This window comes from Oncorhynchus mykiss, chromosome 22, assembly GCF_057628025.1.
Source record: "Oncorhynchus mykiss isolate SJ-2025 chromosome 22, ASM5762802v1, whole genome shotgun sequence".
NCBI lineage: Eukaryota > Metazoa > Chordata > Actinopteri > Salmoniformes > Salmonidae > Oncorhynchus > Oncorhynchus mykiss.
The window spans coordinates 33,154,010-33,177,665 of record NC_143043.1 but is presented as its reverse complement, the minus strand read 5'-3'; the positions used below and the strand labels follow the sequence as shown (position 1 = coordinate 33,177,665).

Below are 23,656 nucleotides of genomic sequence, written 5' to 3'. Positions count from 1 at the left end.
TTGCACAATATTTCCACATTATTCTTAAAAACGTTCTTCAACCTCTGTCATGTTGGTTGTTGATCATTGATAAACAGACATTTTTAAGTCTTGCTATAGATTTTCAAGCCAATAAAATTCACAATTGTACCTAGATCACTCAGAAACATTCAATGTCGTCTTGGTAAGCAACTCCAGTGTATATTTGGCCTTGTGTTTTAGATTATTGTCCTGCTGAAAGGTGAATTTGTCTCCCAGTGTCTGTTGGAAAACAGACTGAACCAGGTTTACCTCTAGTTTTTTTTTTTAGGACTCTGCACTCCTTGCCAATGACAAGCATATACCCTTGACGTGGTGCAGCCACCACCATGCTTGAAAATGTAACGAGTGGTACCCTGTGATGTGTTCTGTTGGATTTGCCCCAAACATAACGCTTTGTATTCAAGACATGAAGTTAATTTCTGCAGTTTTGCTTTAGTACCTTATTGCAAACAAGATGCATGTTTTGGAATATATTTATTCTGTACAGGCTTCCTTCTTTTCACTCTGTCAATTAGGTTAGTTTTGTGGAGTAACTACAATGTTGTTGATCCATCTTCAGTTTTCTCCTATCACAGCCATTAAGCTCTGTAACATTGGCCTCATGGTGAAAGCCCTGAGCTGTGTCCTTCTTCTCCAGCAACTGAGTTAGGAAGGATGCCTGTATCTTTGTAGTGACTGGGTGTATTGATACACCATCCAAAGTGTAATTAATAACGTCACCATGCTCAATGGGATATACAATGGCCTCTTTTGTTTGTTTGTTACCCCTTTACCAATAAGTACGCTTCTTTGCGAGGCATTGGAAAACCTGCCTGGTCTTTGTGGTTGAAACTGTGTTTGAAATGCACTGCTCGACTGAGGGACCTTACAGATACTTACTTGTATGTGTGGCGTACAGAGTTGATGAGTCATTCAAAAATCACGTTAAATAGTATTATTGCACACAGAGTGAGTTCATGCAGCTTATTTTGTGACCTATTAAGCAAATGTTTACTCCTGAACGTATTTAGGCTTGCCATAACAAAAGAGTTGAAAACGTATTGATGCAAAACATTTAAGCTTTTCATTTAAAATGAATTAGTAAACATTTCAAAAAGCACAATTGCACTTTATGGGGTTACAGTTCAGCCTGTAACAACCAGATGTGGGAAAGGTCCAGTGGTGTGAACACTTTCTGAAGGCACCTAACCTAATAATACATAAGCCTATTTAATATGGAACAAGTGTGTAGGCCCTACAACCCTACATGCCAATTATATGGGACAAGTGTGTAGGCCCTACAACCCTACATGCCAATTATATGGGACAAGTGTGTAGGCCCTACAACCCTACATGCCAATTATATGGGACAAGTGTGTAGGCCCTACAACCCTACATGCCAATTATATGGGACAAGTGTGTAGGCCCTACAACCCTACATGCCAATTATATGGGACAAAGGTGTAGGCCCTACAACCCTACATGCCAATTATATGGGACAAGAGATTGTATGATATGAACCTAGATTGTTGGCATTGTCAGACTTACTGCAGCTGTTGTCTGAGAACAAAATGTAAAAAAATAAATAACAATAATTAAGAGACAACAAACAATATCAGAACGTGTCAGAACATAATATCAGAACGTCAGTAATGTAATTAAGGATCACTTGAAATGTCGGGTGGAAGACAATAACTGTCCAAATATAACAGCTTATCATAGCAGAATCAAATGTCTTAGCAGTGTATTTGATGCCAGTTCTGTTTGTGCAATGTCAGGGAACCACCTTGTGGTCATTCACAGCAGCACACCCTCACAAGTCTTCTAATTTCGTCCTACCATTATTGATCCTAAACAAGAATAAGGTAGCCTTGTATTACCAGACCATTCATGTAAGCTCGTGAGATCAGGCTGGTTTGCGAGTCTAAGAATAAGACACACTAACCCCAGTATTTATTCTTGCGAAGTCAGTCCATATAAAAAAAAATCACGACAGCTGTAATGGAAACAGGAAGTTTCGGTACACTTTTGTAAATGCCACAGATAATTTGTTTGTTTGACACGGTGGTGTCTTTTGTGCGTTATATAACGAATGTGCCCACTGGTATTGGCAAGTGCTCTAGCCAACAGCTTGCAGATACAGTGTGGTCATAGCCTACATTATGAAATTATTATTTACAAGAGCGAGATCATTTTAATTTGTCAAATGGCTGCCAAGCATCGATCATTATGTCACCAGAATAAGCCCTTCGATATTTATTGGAAAGGAGCATCAAGCTCATCACCTTGCACTTTCACCACCCTGTCAAGTTCATCATAAGGGACAGTTCAAACACTTACCCATCCTCACTATCCGTTACTGACCCCTACTCGCCATAACATTGGTGTGGGGCGCGTGTGAGCAGGCTACGAGAGAACATTGGATGGAGTGATGGCTGGCTAGCTAAAGAGAGCTGGCTGGCAAGTGCCGATGGCTGCCCGTAGCGAGCGAACGCATAGCGGGACAGTAGCACAGGCATTCAGCAAAGACTTGAACCAAGTATGTTGTTGGTTACATCGCTAGGAAAGCTGAGACTGTGCTTAATTTGTTAAGTTGTTGTCAGCAAGAGTTCACTTTTATATAGCTTTCCAAGGGGGCTTCTTGTTATTCGCGGTTCAATGCTTTCTCTCCCAACTCATCATAACAGTGTTCGGTTTTTACCTGTAAGTTAACTTAAGTAACTAGGTTTCAGGGACGAAATAACAGTTTTTTACTTTTAGTTTTTTTTTAAACCCCCAACAGTTGACAGTACATGTCAAAGCAAAAACCAAACCATGAGGTTGAAGGAATTGGCATTGAGCTTCGAGACAGTATTGTGACGAGTCACAGATCTGAGGAAGAGTAAAAGGCACATGACAGTCCACTTGGAGTTTGCCAAAAGGCACCTAAGGACTCTTAAGACCATGAGAGAAAAGATTCTCTGGTCTTATGAAACCAAGATTGAACTCTTTGGCCTGAATGCCAAGCGTCACATCTGGACGAAGCCCAGCAGCATCCCTACAGTGAAGCATGGTGGTGGCAGCATCATGCTCAGGATATGTTTTTCAGCGACAAGGACTGGGAGACTAGTCAGGATCGAGGGAAAGATGAACAGAGCAAAGTATAGAGAGATCCTTGATGAAAATGTGCTCCAGAGCGCTCAGGACCTCACTGGTGCAAAGGTTCACCTTCCAACAGGACAACAACCCTACTTCCCCTACTGTATTTATTTATTTAGATCCTTTGCACCCCATTATTTTTATTTCCACTTTGCAAATTCTTCCACTGCAAATCTACCATTCCAGTGTTTTACTCGCTATATTTTACTTACTTCGCCACCATGGCCTTTTGCCTTCTCACTTCATTAGCTCACATCGTATATAGACTCATTTTTCTACAGTATTAGTGACTGTTTGTTTCACTCCATGTGTAACTCTGTGTTGTGTTTCGAACTGCTTTGCTTTATCTTGGCCAGGTCGCAATTGTAAATGAGAACTTGTTCTCAACTTGCCTACCTGGTTAAATAAAGGTGAAATAAAAAAGCACACAGCCAAGATAACACAGGAGTGTCTTCGGGACAAGTCTCTGAATGTCCTTGAGTGGCCCAGCCAGATCCCGGACTTGAACCTGATCGAACATCCCCGCAGACCTAAAGAAATATCTGTGCAGCGATGCTCCCCATCCAACCTGACAGAGCTTGAGAGGATCTGCAGAGAAGAATGGGAGAAACTCCCCAAATACAGGTGTGCCAAGCTTGTAGCGTCATACCCAAGAAGACTCGAGGCTGTAATCGCTGCCAAAGGTCCTTCAACAAAGTACTGAGTAAAGGGCCTGAATACTTATGTAAACGTCATATTTCAGTAAAACATTTTTTTGTAGTTTGCAAACATTTCTAAATAACGGCTTTTGCTTTGTCATTATGGGGTATTGTGTGTAGATTGATGAGGGAAAAACCTGTTTAATACATTTTAGAATAAGGCTGTAACCTAACAAAATGTGAAAATACTTTCCGAAGACACTTCTTAGCTCAATGGTGCCGTCTTTTCAGACGCATTTTAGTTAGCGAATCACAGGTCCTATTGTTACGGTTTTCTTCTGGTGAACGAGAGGAGGACCAAAATGCAGCGTTGTTATCTTTATACATCTTTAATGAAAGTTGAAAAATTAACAATATACAAAAACAAGAACCGTGAAAACCCGAAACAGCCCTATCTGGTGCAACAAACAGAGACAGGAACAATCACCCACGAAACACTCAAAGAATATGGCTGCCTAAATATGGTTCCCAATCAGAGACAACGATAAACACCTGCCTCTGATTGGGAACCACACTAGGCAACCATAGACTTTCCTAGACTACTTAACTAAACACAATCCCATAACTACAAAACCCCTAGACAAAACAAACCACACAAATCACCCATGTCACACCCTGGCCTAACCACAATAAAGAAAACACAAAATACTAAGGTCAGGGCGTGACAGTACCCCCCAAAGGTGCGGATTCCCGGCCGCACACCTAAATCCATAGGGGAGGGTCTTGGTGGGCATCTGTCCACGGCTCTGGCGTTGGATGTGGACCCCACTCCATCATAGTCTTTGTCCACCTCCTTAGCGTCCTTAGATTAGCGACCCTCGCCGTCGACCTTGGCCTACTAATCTTAACAAAGGGCCCCACTGGACTGAGGGGCAGCTCCGGACTGAGGGACAGCTCGGGACTGAGGTAGCTCGGGCTGAGGGGTAGCTCAAGACTGAGGGGTAGCTCAAGACTGAGGGGTAGCTCAAGACTGAGGGGTAGCTCAAAACTGAGGGGTGGCTCAAAACTGAGAGGAAGTTCAGGACTGAGAGGAAGCTCAGGCAGGTTGACGGCTCTGGCAGATCCTGGCTGACTGGCGGCTCAGGCAGATCCTGGCTGACTGGCGGCTCTGGAAGATCCTGGCTGAATGGTGGATCCTGGCTGAATGGCGGCTCTGGAGGATCCTGGCAGACTGGCGGCTCTGGCGGATCTTGGCGGATCCTGGCAGACTGGCGACTCTGGCTGCTCCATGCTGACTGGAGACTCTGGCGGCTCCATGCTGGCGGGAGACTCTGGCGGCTCCATGCTGGCGGGAGACTCTGGCGGCTCCATGCTGGCGGGAGACTCTGGCGGCTCCATGCTGGCGGGAGACTCTGGCGGCTCATGACAGGCGGGAGACTCTGGCGGCTCATGACAGGCGGGAGACTCTGGTGGCTCATGACAGGCGGGAGACTCTGGCGGCTCATGACAGGCGGGAGACTCTGGCGGCTCATGACAGGCGGGAGACTCTGGCAGCTCATGACAGGCGGGAGACTCTGGCGGCTCATGACAGGCGGGAGACTCTGGCGGCTCATGACAGGCGGGAGACTCTGGCGGCTCAAGACAGGCGGGAGACTCTGGCGGCTCAAGACAGGCGGGAGACTCTGGCGGCTCATGACAGGCGGGAGACTCTGGCGGCTCATGACAGGCGGGAGACTCTGGCGGCTCATGACAGGCGGGAGACTCTGGCGGCTCATGACAGGCGGGAGACTCTGGCGGCTCATGACAGGCGGGAGACTCTGGCGGCTCAAGACAGGCGGGAGACTCTGGCGGCTCATGACAGGCGGGAGACTCCAGCAGCGCTGGACAGGAGAAAAGCTCTGGCAGCGCTGGACAGGCGGGAGACTCCAGCAGCGCTGGACAGGAGAAAAGCTCTGGCAGCGCTGGACAGGCGGGAGACTCCGGCAGCGCTGGAGAGGAGGAAGGCTCTGGCAGCGCTGGACAGGCGGAGCGCACTGTAGGCCTGGTGCGTGGTGCTGGCACTGGTGGTACTGGGCTGAGGACACGCACAGGAAGCCTGGTGCGGGGAGCTGCCACCGGAGGGCTGGTGCGTGGAGGTGGTACTGGATAGACCGGACCGTGCAGGCGCACTGGAGCTCTTGAGCACCGAGCCTGCCCAACCTTACCTGGTTGAATGCTCCCGGTCGCCCTGCCAGTGCGGCGAGGTGGAATAGCCCGCACTGGGCTATGCAGGCAAACCGGGGACACCATGCGCAAGGCTGGTGCCATGTAAGCCGGCCCAAGGAGACGCACTGGAGACCAGATGCGTAAAGCCGGCTTCATGACACTTGGCTCGATGCCCACTCTAGCCCGGCCGATACGAGGAGCTGGTATGTACCGCACCGGGCTATGCACCCGCACTGGAGACACCATGCGCTCCACAGCAAAACACGGTGCCTGCCCGGTCTCTCTAGACCCCCGGTAAGCACAGGAAGTTGGCGCAGGTCTCCTACCTTGCTTCGCCATACTCCCTGTGTGCCCCCCCCCAATACATTTTTGGGGCTGACTCTCGGGCTTCCATCCACGCCGCCGTGCTCTCCAACTCCATTCTCCTATAACCCTCCTCGCACTGCTCCAGCAAATCCCAGGCGGGCTCCGGCACTCTCCCTGGGTCGACCGCCCACCTGTCTATTTCCTCCCAAGTCGTATAGTCCTGACTTCGCTGTTCCTGCTGCCGCTGCCTGTCACCACGCCGCTTGGTCCTGTTAGAGTGGGTGATTCTGTTACGGTTTTCTTCTGGTGAACGAGAGGAGGACCAAAATGCAGCGTTGTTATCTTTATACATCTTTAATGAAAGATGAAAAATGAACAATATACAAAAACAAGAACCGTGAAAAACCTAAACAGCCATATCTGGTGCAACAAACACAGAGACAGGAACAATCACCCACGAACACCCAAAGAATATGGATGCCTAAATATGGTTCCCAATCAGTGACAACGATAAACACCTGCCTCTGAATGAGAACCACACTAGGCAACCATAGACTTTCCTAGACTACTTAACTAAACACAATCCCATAAACTACAAAACCCCTAGACAAAACAAACCACATAAATCACATATGTCACACCCTGGCCTAACCACAATAATAAAGAAAACACAAAATACTAAGGCCAGGGCGTGACACCTATGTTTAGTGTAGTTGAGTGCCAAATAGTTTTGATCTGCTCACTAATGACCACGCCATTTCAGTTTTGTTGTTTTGTTTTTGTGGCGTCTTGTTCTTCTTCCCTTCCCAAGGCTACGCTGTGCTTAACGCATCATACATGTAGATTTAATGCTTTCCGACGGAAATAAGCGGCTGAGATTCTCAACATTGAACACAAAGGGAATGAGTCAGCTAATTAATATTTTCTATAGGAGACGCATCTCACAGAGATGGAGTACAAGAATCTGTGTAGAGGCTGTCATGTACTTTTTCTACTGGGTCTAGTAAGAGCAGTGGTGTAGCAATTTTAGTCCATAAACATCTACAATTTACATTTCTTAAAGTTTCTAAGGAGGACAATGTGCAGATAGTTATTATTCTTGCTGAGATTCAGGGACATGCTTTGATTCTGGCTAATATATATGCCCCCAACACAGATGATCCTTCTTTTTGGGGGACCTATAATGCAGACTGGCTGGGATGGGTGATTATCCGATTCTGATGGGAGGAGACTACAATCAGGTTCTTGATCCCATTCTGGACCGGAGAAGCCCATCACCCTCCCTCCCACCCACGTATGTCAGTTGGGGTATCAGATAGCCTCTGTAAGGCTCTATGTTTGGTAGATGTGTGGAGAATGTTTAATCATACAACAAGAGACTATACATTTTACTCCTCCCCACATCATGTTTATTCTAGGATTGACTATTTCCTCATAGCCCTCTCCTCTCCTTCACCCTCTCATGCACAATCGGGAGCATACTGATATCTAATCATGCTGATGTGAGTCTCTGAATAGTCCCCATTAGTAAATAAAGTACATCTCGTAGGTGGAGGCTGAATTCCAGTGTATTATTAGATGTTGACTTCAGGTATTCTTTGAATCCTTGAATTGACTTGCATAAAGAGACTAATCTACACTCTGCCCCATCACCTGGGGTGGCCTGGGAGGCTCTCAAGGTCTTCCTTAGGCGCCACATAATCCAACATGCCACACACAAAAAGAAGGAGAGCGCTGCCAAACAACTGGAACTTGAGAAGCAGATACAAGTGGAAGAATCCGGGGTTAGAGATCGGGTGGGCTCACTGCTGACCAGAACAACAGATATTAATCAAACTTTGAAGGACTTTTATGTAGGTCTGTATAGCTCTGAGTCTAATGCAGAACCCAGGGAAATTGAATCCTTTCTTAGCCAGTTAAACCTTCCCACTCTGTCCAGTGAACAAAAGGATTCTCTTGAGGCCCCCATAACAGTGGAGGAAATAGTGGATGTGATTCAAAATCTGCCCTCAGGCAAATCTCCAGGGCCAGGTGGTTTTACCCTTGAATTTTATAAACAATTTGTGGTGGAGATGGTTCCTATGTTACTTTACACATATGAGGAGTCTATGGATAGTGGCTCGCTACCCTCCACTGTTTCTCAAGCTCTTATCACACTTATTCTGAAAAAGGATAAGGACCCAACAAACTGTAAGAGTTATAGACCAATTTATCTTATTAACTGCGACCGAAAGGTATTACCAAAGATCCTAGCCAACAGGTTGGATAAGGTTGTATCCACCCTGGTCCATCCAGATTAGGTGGGGTTTATTCACAATCACAGTTCTTCCGATAATGTCAGGTGCTTAGTTGATATTATGTGGATCCGGTTGTTATATAGTGAATCAACTGCAGCAGTGGTAACAAATGGATTTATCTCACCATGCTTCGCCTGTACCGAGGGTCAAGACAGGGTTACGGACTTAGTCCCCATCTTTTTGTTTTGGCACTGGAACCATTATTGGCAGCTATCCGTCTCGACCACAACTTTCCTGGTATCCAGATAGGTCCAACTACCCACAAACTGATGCTCTATGGCGATTACATATTGCTATTTGTTTCAGACCCAGGAAAATCTGTCCCATCATTACTCTCAACTATCAATTGTTTCTCTAAATGATCAGGATAAGCCCTCCCTCCCCCTGAACTCCTACTGCCCTGAAACACTGTTTCAGGCAGGCAACTTTAAGTGACCAGACAAGGACTTAAACTACCTTGGTATATAATTTCCACCCCAGCTGTCTGAACACAGAGCCCCTCCTAGATCGATTAAAATCGAATATTGATAGGTGGACCCCCCTTTTCCTATTTCAGTGGGGTAAGGCCAACATTTTAAAAATGAACGTTGCTCCAAAATTGAACTACATTCTGCAAGGTCTCCCTATTAGAAAACCTATAAAATACTTCCTTGAGTAGCATAGACTGTGTAATAATATCTAGTGGAATGGAAAACGCCCTAAAATGCGTTTTGCGAAAACCTCAGAGACCCGTGGACCAGGGTGGACTGTGGATCCCCAACTTATTGCTTTACAATTATGCATTTAGTCTGAGACATCTAGCGCATTGGTCCCTATCCTCTGAAAGGAGGAATTTGGCAACAATTTTGGAGACATTCACTAATTCTGAGTTTACTTAGAAGTACCTTTGGACCCTCTGGCACTTCTCCCTGTGGTAACGTTCCTTCACATATCCTTTCTCTTCACGACAAGGGACACGAAGCCTCGCTCTGTTATGGCCTGCTACTAAAGGAGTGCTCGGAAACCTCTTCGTTCAAAAATGGTATGTGAAGCTGATCTAGAGGTTTCTTTCTCAGAAAAAGAATGGTCAGGCATCCCAAAAAAATCCAGGAAAACGTTAAAGGAAATTCGAACCAGACTCATTCCCTTTAAGGTCATCAACAGAATATACTGGACACCCTCCCAGCTCCGCTGGGCCAAGTTAAAAGACAACGCTGACTGCTGGAGATGTCTTGCAGAGGGCCCACCTGTACATGTCCCTCAGCTCAAGAGTTCTGGTCACAGGTACATGAAAGCATTGAAGGTTGTAGGGTTCCAGGTCCCATTTTGTCCTTGGCTATAAATGCTGGGAGACCCCTCCTCTACTGAGGACCTTTCCACCTCAGACTAGGACTGGGTCCAACCTGCAGGGGTGTTAGGTAGAAGGTTACTAATTCAACAATGGAAGTCAGCTCACACTCCCACTTTAGGAGAATGGCACCTCTTACTTAGCAGGGTAGCAGCTTGACAGATTATATTTTCGACTAATACAAAGAGGGACACTTTTCTTTGGGAAGTGGGAAAAATACAGTACTTACAGTGGGGCAAAAAAGTATTTAGTCAGCCACCAATTGTGCAAGTTCTCCCACTTAAAAAGATGAGAGAGGCCTGTAATTTCATCATAGGTACACTTCAACTATGACAGACAAAATGAAAGTGGAAAATAAGTATTTGGTCACCTACAAACAAGCAAGATTTCTGGCTCTCACAGACCTGTAACTTCTTCTTTAAGAGGCTCCTCTGTCCTCCACTCGTTATCTGTATTAATGGCACCTGTTTGAACTTGTTATCAGTATAAAAGACACCTGTCCACAATCTCAAACAGTCACACTCCAAACTCCACTATGGCCAAGACCAAGACCAGGCACCAGGCTGGGAAGACTGAATCTGCAAAAGGTAAGCAGCTTGGTTTGAAGAAATCAACTGTGGGAGCAATTATTAGGAAATGGAAGACATACAAGACCACTGATAATCTCCCTTGATCTGGGGCTCCACGCAAGATCTCACCCCGTGGGGTCAAAATGATCACAAGAACGGTGAGCAAAAATCCCAGACGGGGGGACCTAGTGAATGACCTGCAGAGAGCTGGGACCAAAGTAACAAAGCCTACCATCAGTAACACACTACGCCGCCAGGGACTCAAATCCTGCAGTGCCAGACGTGTCCAGGCCCGTCTGAAGTTTGCTAGAGAGCATTTGGATGATCCAGAAGAAGATTGGGAGAATGTCATATGGTCAGATGAAACCAAAATATAACTTTTTGGTAAAAACTCAACTCGTCGTGTTTGGAGGACAAAGAATGCTGAGTTGCATCCAAAGAACACCATACCTACTGTGAAACATGGGGGTGGAAACATCATGCTTTGGGTCTGTTTTTCTGAGATTTTGAGTGAAAACCTCCTTCCATCAGCAAGGGCATTGAAGATTAAATGTGGCTGGGTCTTTCAGCATGACAATGATCCCAAACACACCGCCCGGGCAACGAAGGAGTGGCTTCGTAAGAAGCATTTCAAGGTCCTGGAGTGGCCTAGCCAGTCTCCAGATCTCAACCCCATAGAAAATCTTTGGAGGGAGTTGAAAGTCAGTGTTGCCCAGCAACAGCCCCAAAACATCACTGCTCTAGAGGAGATCTGCATGGAGGAATGGGCCAAAATACCAGCAACAGTGTGTGAAAACCTTGTGAAGACTTACAGAAAATGTTTGACCTCTGTCATTGCCAACAAAGGGTATATAACAAAGTATTGAGATAAACGTTTGTTATTGACCAAATACATATTTTCCACCATAATTTGCAAATAAGTTCATAAAAAATCCTACAATGTGATTTTCTGGATTTAATTTTTTTTTTTGTCTGTCATAGTTGAAGTGAACCTATGATGAAAATTACAGGCCTCTCTCATCTTTTTAAGTGGCAGAACTTGCACAATTGGTGGCTGACTAAATACTTTTTTTTTGTATATCACATTGAAAAACGTTAGAGAAGCTCTACTACCCCCTTTCTCTGACCCCTTTTCAGAACAGATTATTATGATGTGTAGCCTATCAAGCTTTAGTTAACCCCCTATTTTTGTTGTTGTTTTAAAAAAAATGATATTTTTTTTGCCCACTAGCGCTCTGTTTGTCTTGTTGGGTGTATGATTTTCTATTAGATATTGAAGTGAGTCAGTGGCTGCGTTCGTTCTGATGTTTTGCAACAGTGGTCTTTCGACTGGTCAGACCAGATCCTGTGCCAGTGTTTAGGCGGGGGATCTGGGTTTGGCTGACGCAGCCCATTATCACCAGGTGGGATATACAGAATGTGTCTGATATTATATTGTAGGATAAAGTAATATTGTATAGAGTGTGGCTATTTTAAATGCATTATAGTATTGTACTGTGGTGTGGTTGTTTAACGTATGTTTGGGTATTTCATGTGTCTTAATGCTTATATTCCAAAGTACAGCAACCCTAGATTTGTGTAGGGACTATATCTTGTGGAATGATGAAATAGTATGAGTACATTCATCAAAATAATGTTTGTAATTAAAATATGTCAATCATTATTTGAATATATTGGTAACTGTTGGCAAATCACAAAATATGATTTTGATTCCCATGATTCTATGAATTAAGTGATACTGCCCGAGAAGCTGATGTTTGGAGGATATATTGGCACTGTTTGCCAGCCTCCAAACACTGGCCTCTGAGGGCATTATTCCTTAATTAATAGAATAATGGGAATTAAAATGATAATATGTCAATTGCAAACAGTACAAGGAAAACATGTAGCTGTAGCCTTCCTTTCTAATTGTGTCCCTGCAAAACTAATTTAGTCGATATTCAAGTTGATTTGGACAATTATGGGACATTGCAACACAATAGACGCAGGTAGTCAGCCTGAAGTTAACACCTGTAAAGGTAAGCTATATAGTCTATTGGCTCTATAAAATTCTCATTACATGTTGGAAGTAATTTCCCCCCAAAACCTTCCCAATTAAATGTTGACTGCAAAGTTGGCCTACCTGGCAGAATGATATGATGATTTGTATCAAACGGGTGCACATTTGCTTTGCACACTCTACCATCATATGTGCAGTACAGAAACCTGACAGAAACACAGCTAGTCTAACACAAATGTACTGTGAATAAAACTTGAAGAGCTCAGTGACTTTCAACGTGGCACCGTCATAGGATGCCACCTTTCCAACAAGTCAGTTTGTGAAATTTCTGCCATGCTAGAGCTGCGGAAAGGTCTAGGAGCAACATTGGCTCAGCCTCAAAATGGTAGGCCACACATGCTCACAAAGTCAGAGCAATGATACAGTTTATGTTGGCTATGTAATTTCTGGGGTTATCCTAGGGCTTTTGATTCAGTGAAGATCTTTCCATAATGAGAATAAGTTAAGGGGTTCCCTCCTTCTGTTTGAGTGTGCTGGTGTTGTTTCAGGTGCCATGGCTGATAGATTTGCTCTTCACACTCTGAGCAATGGTTTCTCTCGTGATTTGTCAAGGTGCCTGATCTAGTGAATCTCTTCTCAAACACCTGATAAAGATAAGGTTTTATGGGAGCCCTATTCCCATCAGAATGGGCTTTTTGCTGTCTTTTAAGAACATAATCCTAAGAAATGTGTATCATACAGAGTGCTGTGGTGAGGTCTCTCTCCTGAGTAAGCTGGTAGGCTATACCCTTGGTTTAACATTTCTCACCCTTGTGGATGTACTTGGTTGTTTTTGTGTTTCTGATGCAGAGAACCTCTTTCCACAGTTCCGGTTATCATTAGGGATCTCTGCTGTGAGAGTGGATATCAACAGCTATGAGGCTACTTATCCTCTCCTCTTTTCCTTCAAAGCACTGATCAGTGCAGATGAAGGGGTGGAGACAAAGGCCCCGTTCCAGAGCTTAGACGTTGCTGACACATCTTCCAAAGCCTGGGTAGGTATTTTAAGTATCAGCGAACCACATCATATGTTATAGCAATTTGTCAGTTTATGACACAGTCAATGACCTGGTACGCAAACATTGGTTGTTGCATTACATTGCTTTAGCTGTGGAACCTGGCCAAGGAGAGGACAGATTTAGGCAATTGAGATAGAGCAACATTTCCCTCATCTAATCCAATCAACTGCAGTGCAAGCCACATTAAATGCACATTAGGGCAGGGAAGTGTTTTCGTTCCTTAGATTGCCTTCTGTCCAATGACCACAAGGTGGCAGGATGCAATCAAAAATCAGATGAGCCTGTTCAGTGCTGTCCTCTCAGTTGGGATTTCACATCTAAGATAGAGGGATAGAGAAGAAGAGAGGGGGGGGGGGAATGAGAGAGACAACAAAACAGTTGCAGGAAGAAAGGAGAAGGAAGGAGTAAGAGTAGAGATGGAGAGAGAAGGCAACAGTAACCTATATAACCTTTGACCCACTGAGATCCCCACCAGGGAGAGAGCGAGAGAGAGAGAGGGAGAGAGCGAGAGAGAGAGAGAGAGAGAGAGAGAGAGATGTAATGTAATGTAATGTAATGTTGTTTTCGTTGCTTATATGCTTTTGTGTAGCAGTTCTCAATAAAAGATAATGTTTTTGTATACTTTTCGTATTTCTCGAGAAACAGTACTTCCTGTGAAAGGCAATGGAACAGACATTCTTAGCAGGATATGTAGAGTTTCGTGTCAGGATAATCCAAACATATGTACCCCATGCTGCTTCCCTTTTTCTACAGATTGCTGTTAACACTGTCAATATAGCTCATTTTTGCAACCTCAGCCCCAAATCAGATGACTTCCACTATGTGTCAAATGGGTGGGTTTTATGTTTTTTTACATAATGATGCGTTGTTATAAGAGGGTCTTGATGAGGATCTCAGGGGTGTTGTCTGTCACTTTGGAGTAACATGGAGACATCAGTAGAAAGAGGAGAGGATCACATCAGCTCGTTCTACCAGAGTAACCCACTGCTTGACTTGGACATGAAACTGAGCAGGACGGACATGTACACCTTCCAGAGCAGCGGTAAGCAGGGGTGGACCTGGGGGTCACAGGGGCAACATTTTAACACCTAAGTTCTTCTTGCGCCAAAGGCCTGGTGATTCAACAGTAGTGAGCTATTTGTGTGATTTTTCTTATATTCCACCCCTGGTGCTAGGGGCCTATGTGGCCTTTCTTATTTCAAAGTATGTTCTTTACCCAATTCACTTTGAATTGGTGCAAAGTGTGATCCGTGGTAGCTCAGTTGGTAGAGCATGAGGCTTTGGATAAAACTGTCTGGATGTATTATATTATTACATTATAAAGTGGCTTGGAAGATCTTCAATACAGTGCATGGTAATTTATTGTAACTACATTCAAACTCTTAAGGGAGATAATCCTTGTGAGAACATAACTGGGAGGGATAAGATTGCTATGGTACACTCAATTTGAAAGTGCTGGTGGAGAATGAAACAGAAGTAGAAGTACTGTCTGTGCACTGCAAAAAATAACCAGTCTAGCCAAAGAGATTTTGCCATGTGCAGAGACCGATGACAGCACTGAGTTCTAACTTTATATTCGTTGGCCAGACGCACCTGCTGTGGCAACCTACAGTAGATGAGTGCTATTAACCAAGCTCAACAGCCTGACTTTCTGCACTGAGGCAGAAATAGAGAAATGGCCAGAAGAGAGCAGCCATGTCTGTGGATTTGTTGAGATCATTTCTCCATATTCCAAGGAATGCATTTATCTGAATTCTAAATCCCTACCTGTAATCCCTACCCCTTGCCAGAACAAGAATTGGATAGGTTTAAGCAATACGATTGATTGTATGCTTTTGTGTAGCAGTTTTCAATGAAAGATAACGTTTTTGTATACTTTTGGTATACTTCTCGAGAAACAGTACTTCCTGTGAAAGGCAATGGAACAGACATTCTTAGCAGGATATGTAGAATTTCGTGTCAGGATAATCCAAACATATGTACCCCATGCTACTTCCCTTTTTCTACAGATTGCTGTTAACATTGTCAATATAGCTCATTTTTGCAACCTCAGCCCCAAATCAGATGACTTCCACTATGTGTCAAATGGGTGGGTTTTATGTTTTTTACGTAATGATGCGTTGTTATAAGAGGGTCTTGATGAGGATCTCAGGGGTGTTGTCTGTCACTTTGGAGTAACATGGAGACATCAGTAGAAAGAGGAGAGGATCACATCAGCTCGTTCTACCAGAGTAACCCACTGCTTGACTTGGACATGTGCGTAGGGGAGTAGGTGGTAGTGGCCCATTTGGAATGTAGCATAAATGTTGTTTGTGTTCATGTCAACATGTTTCAGATCTAAAACCAGCCAAGGCCAGAGGAGCACAGCGATGTCTGAATGTTATTGCCGTTTACCTCGTCCTTCTGACTGCACTGAATATCTTCCTCCTTTACAAAGGTACCAACCATTGGTTGGTTTTATGTCTAAAATGGTTCAAGCACATTTGTCTAATGTAAAGGAGAAACTAGATTTCCCATTATATCCTGAACTGTATTAGTGACACTATTTGTATGTCTCTGTGCACCTCTCTCCCAGTCTTTTCGATGGAGTCTAGTTGTTTCTCCTCCTCTGGCTCCAGGACAACGATGCTGACCGACATCCACATCCCCCTGGGGATGAACCAGGAGGAGGACCTCCGTACACTGGCCAGAAACACCAGCCTGGAGTCCAACTCTCTCAGAGGAGACCTGGGGAGGTTACAGACCCAGGTCAGCAGCCTATGTGGAGAGGATGGACAGCTGGGCCAGCTGAGGACAGACCTGGGTGTGGTCAATGCCAGCACCACTCTCCTTCAGGACACAGTGAAAACACTCAGATTCCTCAAAGGTAGCTACTGTAAGAAATGGCAGGATGTCCAGGTTGATATATTTGACGTTTTATATAAAATATGGTTACACATGGACGTAGGTATACACACATATTTTGTCATTATGCTTTGCAAAGTATAAAATACAAGAGTGTCAGGCTCTGTCGCAGCCGGCCGCGACCGGGAGGTCCATGGGGCGACGCACAATTGGCCTAGCGTCGTCCGGATTAGGGAGGGCTTGGCCGGTAGAGATGTCCTTGTCTCATCGCGCACCAGCGACTCCTGTGGCGGGCGTGCTAACCAGGTCGCCAGGTGCACGGTGTTTCCTCCGACACATTGGTGCGGCTGGCTTCCGGGTTGGATGCGCACTGTGTTAAGAAGCAGTGCGGCTTGGTTGGGTTGTGTTTCGGAGGACGCATGGCTTGCGACCTTCGTCTCTCCCGAGCCCGTACGGGAGTTGTAGCGATGAGACAAGATAGTAACTACCAACAATTTGATATCACGAAATTGGGGAGAAAAGGGGGTAAAATTCAAAATAAAAATAAAAATACAAGAGTGTATCTATCTGGTGTAATAATGCAGGTTATTTTTGCACTGCAGCTTCACCAGGCCCACAGGGACCTATTGGTAAGTCCCCTTATCCTTTGTGCAAAATCAACAACCACAGAAGAGAGTAAGAGAGCTATCAATGCCCCTTACACCACAAGCTTGTAATTCCCATGTCATTTGATGCTATGATTTCCCTAGGTCCACCTGGTGCGAGGGGGGCAACTGGTGTGAGGGGGGAGAAGGGAGACACAGGTGAGTCCACCTAAAGCGCTACATTGCTCCATTGTAGTGGCATCACCGTGTCAATGCAACAACCAATGTTAGCTCAGCACCAATCTAACTCTACCACACATTGGAGGGTTGTAGGAGAGGAAATATGTAGCATTAGCATTTAGCTTCTCATCTGTCCAGTAATGATGAACTGATGACCTGTCATCTCCAGTCAGGATCAGAGAAAGTGAAGGAGGAATGATCTGCCTGCCTCTCCATTTCATAATAACCCACTGCTTAGTCAATGCATTTACCCCTGTATGAAGTCTCAATCAGGGATGGACTTTCACACAAGCTAACATATTATCATTAGAGTCTGAGTCAGGCGTTTTCCAATAGGTTGTCCTACCAAAATGCCATCCTTCATCACACTATAGAGTGGATGCTAACTACTCCCGTTTAGTAAGCAGGCAGACAGTTTCAGTCAGCTAACATGGATAAGTGCCTTTTTTCGAGGCAATGATTGTATTTTTCACAATAACATAATTCATCAAAGAAAACTCAATATCAATAATGTTTAATACAGACCTTTCTCTGTCAAGTGATCTGTGACCGTTCTATGTAAAGCTGATTTGATGTCATTCGTAATTCACTCAGTAACATTTAAGGTTTGCTTTTGTATGTAAGTAGATAGTGAAAAGGTTACTGTGTTCCAGGTGAGACAGTAGATAGTGAGAGGGTTACTGTGTTCCAGGTGAGACAGTAGATAGTGAGAGGGTTACTGTGTTCCACGTGAGACAGTAGATAGTGAGAGGGTTACTGTGTTCCAGGTGAGACAGTAGATAGTGAGAGGGTTACTGTGTGTTCCAGGTGAGACAGTAGATAGTGAGAGGGTTACTGTGTGTTCCAGGTGAGACCGTAGATAGTAAGAGGGTTACTGTGTGTTCGAGGTGAAACAGTAGATAGTGAGAGGGTTACTGTGTGTTCCAGGTGAGACAGTAGATAGTGAGAGGGTTACTGTGTTCCAGGTGAGACAGTAGATAGTGAGAGGGTTACTGTGTGTTCCAGGTGAGACAGTAGATAGTGAGAGGGTTACTGTGTTCCAGGTGAGACAGTAGATAGTGAGAGGGTTACTGTGTTCCAGGTGAGACAGTAGATAGTGAGAGGGTTACTGTGTTCCACGTGAGACAGTAGATAGTGAGAGGGTTACTGTGTTCCAGGTGAGACAGTAGATAGTGAGAGGATTACTGTGTTCCAGGGGAGACAGTAGATAGTGACACGGTTACTGTGTTCCAGGTGAGACAGTAGATAGTGAGAGGGTTACTGTGTTCCACGTGAGACAGTAGATAGTGAGAGGGTTACTGTGTTCCACGTGAGACAGTAGATAGTGAGAGGGTTACTGTGTTCCAGGTGAGACAGTAGATAGTGAGAGGGTTACTGTGTGTTCCAGGTGAGACAGTAGATAGTGAGAGGGTTACTGTGTGTTCCAGGTGAGACCGTAGATAGCGAGAGGGTTAATGTGTGTTCCAGATGAGACAGTAGATAGTGAGAGGGTTACTGTGTGTTCCAGGTGAGACAGTAGATAGTGAGAGGGTTACTGTGTTCCAGGTGAGACAGTAGATAGTGAGAGGGTTACAGTGTGTTCCAGGTGAGACAGTAGATAGTGAGATGGTTACTGTGTTCCAGGTGAGACAGTAGATACTGAAAGGGTTACTGTGTTCCAGGTGAGACAGTAGATAGTGAGAGGGTTAATGTGTGTTCCAGGTGAGACAGGACAAAAAGGAGACCCTGGAGTTGATGGCCAGACTGGTGCCAAGGGAAAACCAGGGGAACCAGGACCCAAAGGTGATTCACCTTACTCCTACTGATATCAAAGCTTAACCTCAATCTAAACCCCAATAGGAAATGTGACATTATTACTGATCTTTTATGTCATAACAATGCATTTAGTAGTCTGTGGTTCTTAATGCTCATATCCACCGGCTCACACAGAGTTCACTTGTGGTTATATCACTATTGATCTCCATTCAGTACCTCAACTCTATAACATGTCAATGTTTCAGGTGAAGATGGTGCCACTGGACCACAAGGACCAGCTGGTGCACCCGGTAAGTCCATTATTACTAACATAGAACCAGTCCAGTAGTACTAACATGGTATAGAAGCAGTAGAGTTGTGGAGAACATGGTGGATAAGTTAACTGTTTACCACAACAATTACCCATGCATCAACACTAACTTTATACAGCTCCCTAGTGGATAGGCTGGGAATATTTCACCATAGTTTGGTTGAAGTACTGTGGTATTGGTGAGCTCTTTTAGTCTAAGAGACATTCAGAGGCTAGATTAATTATTGACATTTTCACAGGGCCCGGGTCTGCAGGTGGAGTAGGCTAATTGTGTCAGGAATACTGAATATTCCCCCATTTTCCTTCTGACTCCGCCTCTTTCCCCCGCTCTCACCCCATCTGTCACAGAGTAAATGTGTGTCGTGCACTTGATGTCCCACAGCCCAATCAAAATAAATATGCTCTTGATTCATATTTGATTGGCTGAACTTGCTCCAGGACTTTGCTTTTTTTTTATAGCTGAAAAACTAGCCCTGACTCTTCAAAAGCTTTCGAGGGGTGACATTAATGCATTTTAAAAAGTGTAGGTTAGATGGTTAAAGCTACTGCTGCTGCTGCACAGGCAGATACTATTCTTTCTCTCCATGAAAGAAAATTTATATTTTTACTTAATCACGATCACTGTTATTAATAGTCTTAACAGCCTGGTGAGCAAGGATCTATTCCCTTCCGCCCTTGAATAGGTAGGAGATTGACTCCTGACAATAGACTCAAACTCCACTTTTGGGGTTAACAGTCATAAATATAAATATTCCCCACTAAATGTATCTTTTATATTATCCTATATTATGAGTTATCATAAATATGATGTCATCATGACTTGCTCAAATGAACTTGTGATCTTTTCATCCAGTAGTTCCATTTCCATTTCAGCCTTCTCAGTTTCTGTTCCTGTTGTCACATTAATACGGAAACCATATCAGCAGATCGTTATTGTGAAATCTGTCCATTTTATGTCCTCTGAATTGAAATTAGAAGTGCTGAGTGAATGCATTCTTTAAACAAAGGTAGTTTGGAGTTCTGCTTTCTTCAGCACAAATACAGTACATTTTTCTTAACATAGCCACTTCACAACAAGTAGCCACTGCTATGGTGCCGGAGAAAATGTATATGATGTATAAAAGGGTTGAAGTTCCCCTGTGTTAAGTGTTTTAATGTGCATGTATTTGATTATCTTTAGTGGATAGTCTGTTTGTGTGTGTGTGTGTGTGTGTGTGTGTGTGTGTGTGTGTGTGTGTGTGTGTGTGTGTGTGTGTGTGTGTGTGTGTGTGTATATATATATATACAGTAACTCTGACTATGTGTCATACAGACAGTGCAGCCACTAATTGTTCAGGACCCCCTGGGCTGCCAGGACCACAGGGACCAAAGGGGGATATGGGACACATTGGTGAGTCTGGATGGGCTTAAATGGATACTTCGGGATTTTGGCAATGAGGCCCTTTATCTACTTCCCCAGAGTCAGATGAACTTGTGGATACCATTTTTATGTCTCTGTGTCCAGTATGAAGTAAGTTGTGGTAGATGCGTGAGCCATTGCTAACTAGCGTTAGTGCAATGACTGGAAGTCTATCACAATGGCTGGAATAGCATGCTAGCAGATACCCATAGATTTTCTGTCATTGTGCAAATGCTAGTTATCATTGGCTCGCAAAACTAACTCTAACTTCCTTCGTACTGTACACAGAGATATACTTCTCTGTGCATATTTGCATATTTGAAGTGCTTACTTCTAAACAACCTATTTTTTACTATTCAACAACAAACTGAACCTGGTCTACTCTTTACTCTTGTTGCCACCTCTAACCTTTACCTTCCAACCTCTTCACAGGTTTACCACCTCTAACCTTTACCTTCCAACCTCTTCACAGGTTTACCACCTCTAACCTTTACCTTCCAACCTCTTCACAGGTTTACCACCTCTAACCTTTACCTTCCAACCTCTTCACAGGTTTACCACCTCTAACCTTTACCTTCCAACCTCTTCACAGGTTTACCACCTCTAACCTTTACCTTCCAACCTCTTCACAGGTTTACCACCTCTAACCTTTACCTTCCAACCTCTTCACAGGTTTACCACCTCTAACCTTTACCTTCCAACCTCTTCACAGGTTTACCACCTCTAACCTTTACCTTCCAACCTCTTCACAGGTTTACCACCTCTAACCTTTACCTTCCAACCTCTTCACAGGTTTACCACCTATAACCTTTACCTTCCAACCTCTTCACAGGTTTACCACCTCTAACCTTTACCTTCCAACCTCTTCACAGGTTTACCACCTCTAACCTTTACCTTCCAACCTCTTCACAGGTTTACCACCTCTAACCTTTACCTTCCAACCTCTTCACAGGTTTACCACCTCTAACCTTTACCTTCCAACCTCTTCACAGGTTTACCACCTCTAACCTTTACCTTCCAACCTCTTCACAGGTTTACCACCTCTAACCTTTACCTTCCAACCTCTTCACAGGTTTACCACCTCTAACCTTTACCTTCCAACCTCTTCACAGGTTTACCAGGGATATCAGGCCAGAACGGAACCAAAGGGGACACTGGTAAATAACTGTTGATGTTTAACTGTTTCATGAGGCCAAGCTTGAGGTTGCCTTTACATGTTAGCGTCTTTACTGTACTGTATAGCCTCCACATTGTAGAGCGAGTGTGACATAGTGTGCTGTGAATCTTCCAGGAGTTCAGGGGCGTGATGGAGTAAAAGGGGCCCGTGGTCTGAAGGGTAACACAGGGCTGACAGGAGAGCCTGGACCCATAGGACCTGAAGGTGAATTTCACCCTGTCTCTGAGCTATAGGAGCCTCATAATTTGTGCTGAAGCAAGCAGGGGCGTGATAGAGTAAAATCCCCTCCTTCAAATGACTGATTACAAGAACGACAGGTTATGTAGATTGTCTACATTTTCCCATCTTTATTATATTCTCCTAACGTTAGGTGCTATTATAATCATATGAAGTGTCATGTATGACTTTTTGTACAAATTTGTAGCTCTTGTTCTTCTTCCGCAGGACCAAGAGGACCTGCTGGTGTTAATGGAACAAGAGGACTTGCTGGTGTGTGCGTCTGTGTGTGTGTGTGCGTGCATGCGTGATGGCGTGTGAGTGTGTTTAATTTGTGTGTTTGTGCATCCGTGCGGGATTGCGTGTGAGTGTGTGTGTGTTTAATTTTAACTTCTGCATGTCCTAGGTCTTCCAGGGTTGCAGGGAAGTCCTGGAAGTCAAGGTCCACGTGGAGAAAAGGGTGAAAGAGCAGCTGGACCAGGTAAGTGTGTGGACCTATGGAGCCACACACACACACACACACACACATATATGTGCAGGTGTGCATTTGTTTACGTAAAATAGATACTGTATGTAAATATGATACGTATTCATTTAACTGAATATTCATGTGAATAATCATTGGACTATGGGCCTGGAATACAGTACAGTTCATTTTCAATAATTTGCATGTATAAGGTATTTTCAAATGTCTCTCTCTCTGGTGACAGTGAATGTGCGTATTGTTGGTGGAGGTGCTCGTGGGAGAGTGGAGGTGATGTGGTTGGGGCAGTGGGGTACAGTGTGTGACGACAGCTTCGACACAGTGGATGGGACGGTGCTCTGCAAGACGCTGGGGTACCAAAGAGCCTCTGCAGTCTTCACGGCAAGCCCCGGTGAGTCCAAGAACCTTATCACTTCCATAGTTCTTCCATTTGGTTTGGTCTGTTTGTTCCTACTGAGGATGTATAGAGGACCTTTCCTGGTTGAGTTTTGTTTTACTCTATATATATTCATGAATTGCTCATTGTTCATTGTTGAATCTCCTGGACTTGGCCTGTGGATTCTGTTGTGATTCTTTTAGGAGTGGGTAAGATCTGGTTTGATGACCTGCGCTGCACAGGCACAGAGGCCAGTGTGTTTGACTGCCCCCACAACGGCATGGGCATCAACAATTGTCAACACAATGAGGACGCTGGGGTGCAGTGTGTGTGAGTGTGTCCTGGATCCAAAAGAGAGACTCCTGGACTCCATCAAAAAGACTGGAGGAGAGATGCATAGAGAGAGAGAGAGACACACACACACACACACACACACACTTGATGCATCTACTTTGTCTCATCTTATTAAAACAACATTTATAGGCATTTCAATAAACATGGCATTTAACTAACATGAAGCTAACTTATAATGATATAATAGTACCCTGGATGAAAGTTTATACAGAAAACAACATTTATAGGCATTTCAATAAACATGGCATTTAACTAACATGAAGCTAACTTATAATAATATAATAGTACCCTGGATGAAAGTTTATACAGATAAAAACTGAATGGCATTTTGTAAACCAGTTTCATCAGTTTGAAGTAAAACAGTGAAAAATCAGACAAAA

The 23,656-nt window shown here is 44.3% G+C and overlaps 1 protein-coding gene across 1 annotated transcript; it reads left to right on the top strand.

Moving 5' to 3' along the window:
• Positions 1 to 14,434: 14,434 nt before the first annotated feature.
• Positions 14,435 to 23,656, top strand: LOC110501689 (uncharacterized). The gene is made up of 14 exons (XM_036959036.2): positions 14,435 to 14,579; positions 15,873 to 15,974; positions 16,113 to 16,403; positions 16,984 to 17,010; positions 17,131 to 17,184; positions 18,907 to 18,987; positions 19,206 to 19,250; positions 20,583 to 20,660; positions 21,782 to 21,826; positions 21,961 to 22,050; positions 22,291 to 22,335; positions 22,469 to 22,543; positions 22,773 to 22,937; positions 23,126 to 23,656. The coding sequence occupies exons 1-14, from the start codon at positions 14,462 to 14,464 to the stop codon at positions 23,254 to 23,256; spliced, it is 1,347 nt and encodes a 448-aa protein (XP_036814931.1). The 5' UTR covers positions 14,435 to 14,461; the 3' UTR covers positions 23,257 to 23,656.

Coding starts and splice junctions, on each gene's coding strand:
- LOC110501689 (XM_036959036.2), top strand. CDS start 14,462: ATGGAGACATCAGTAGAAAGAGGAGAGGATCACATCAGCTCGTTCTAC. Junction 17,011..17,130: donor AGGCCCACAGGGACCTATTG/GTAAGTCCCCTT, acceptor TGATTTCCCTAG/GTCCACCTGGTGCGAGGGGG. Junction 22,051..22,290: donor TGGACCCATAGGACCTGAAG/GTGAATTTCACC, acceptor CTTCTTCCGCAG/GACCAAGAGGACCTGCTGGT.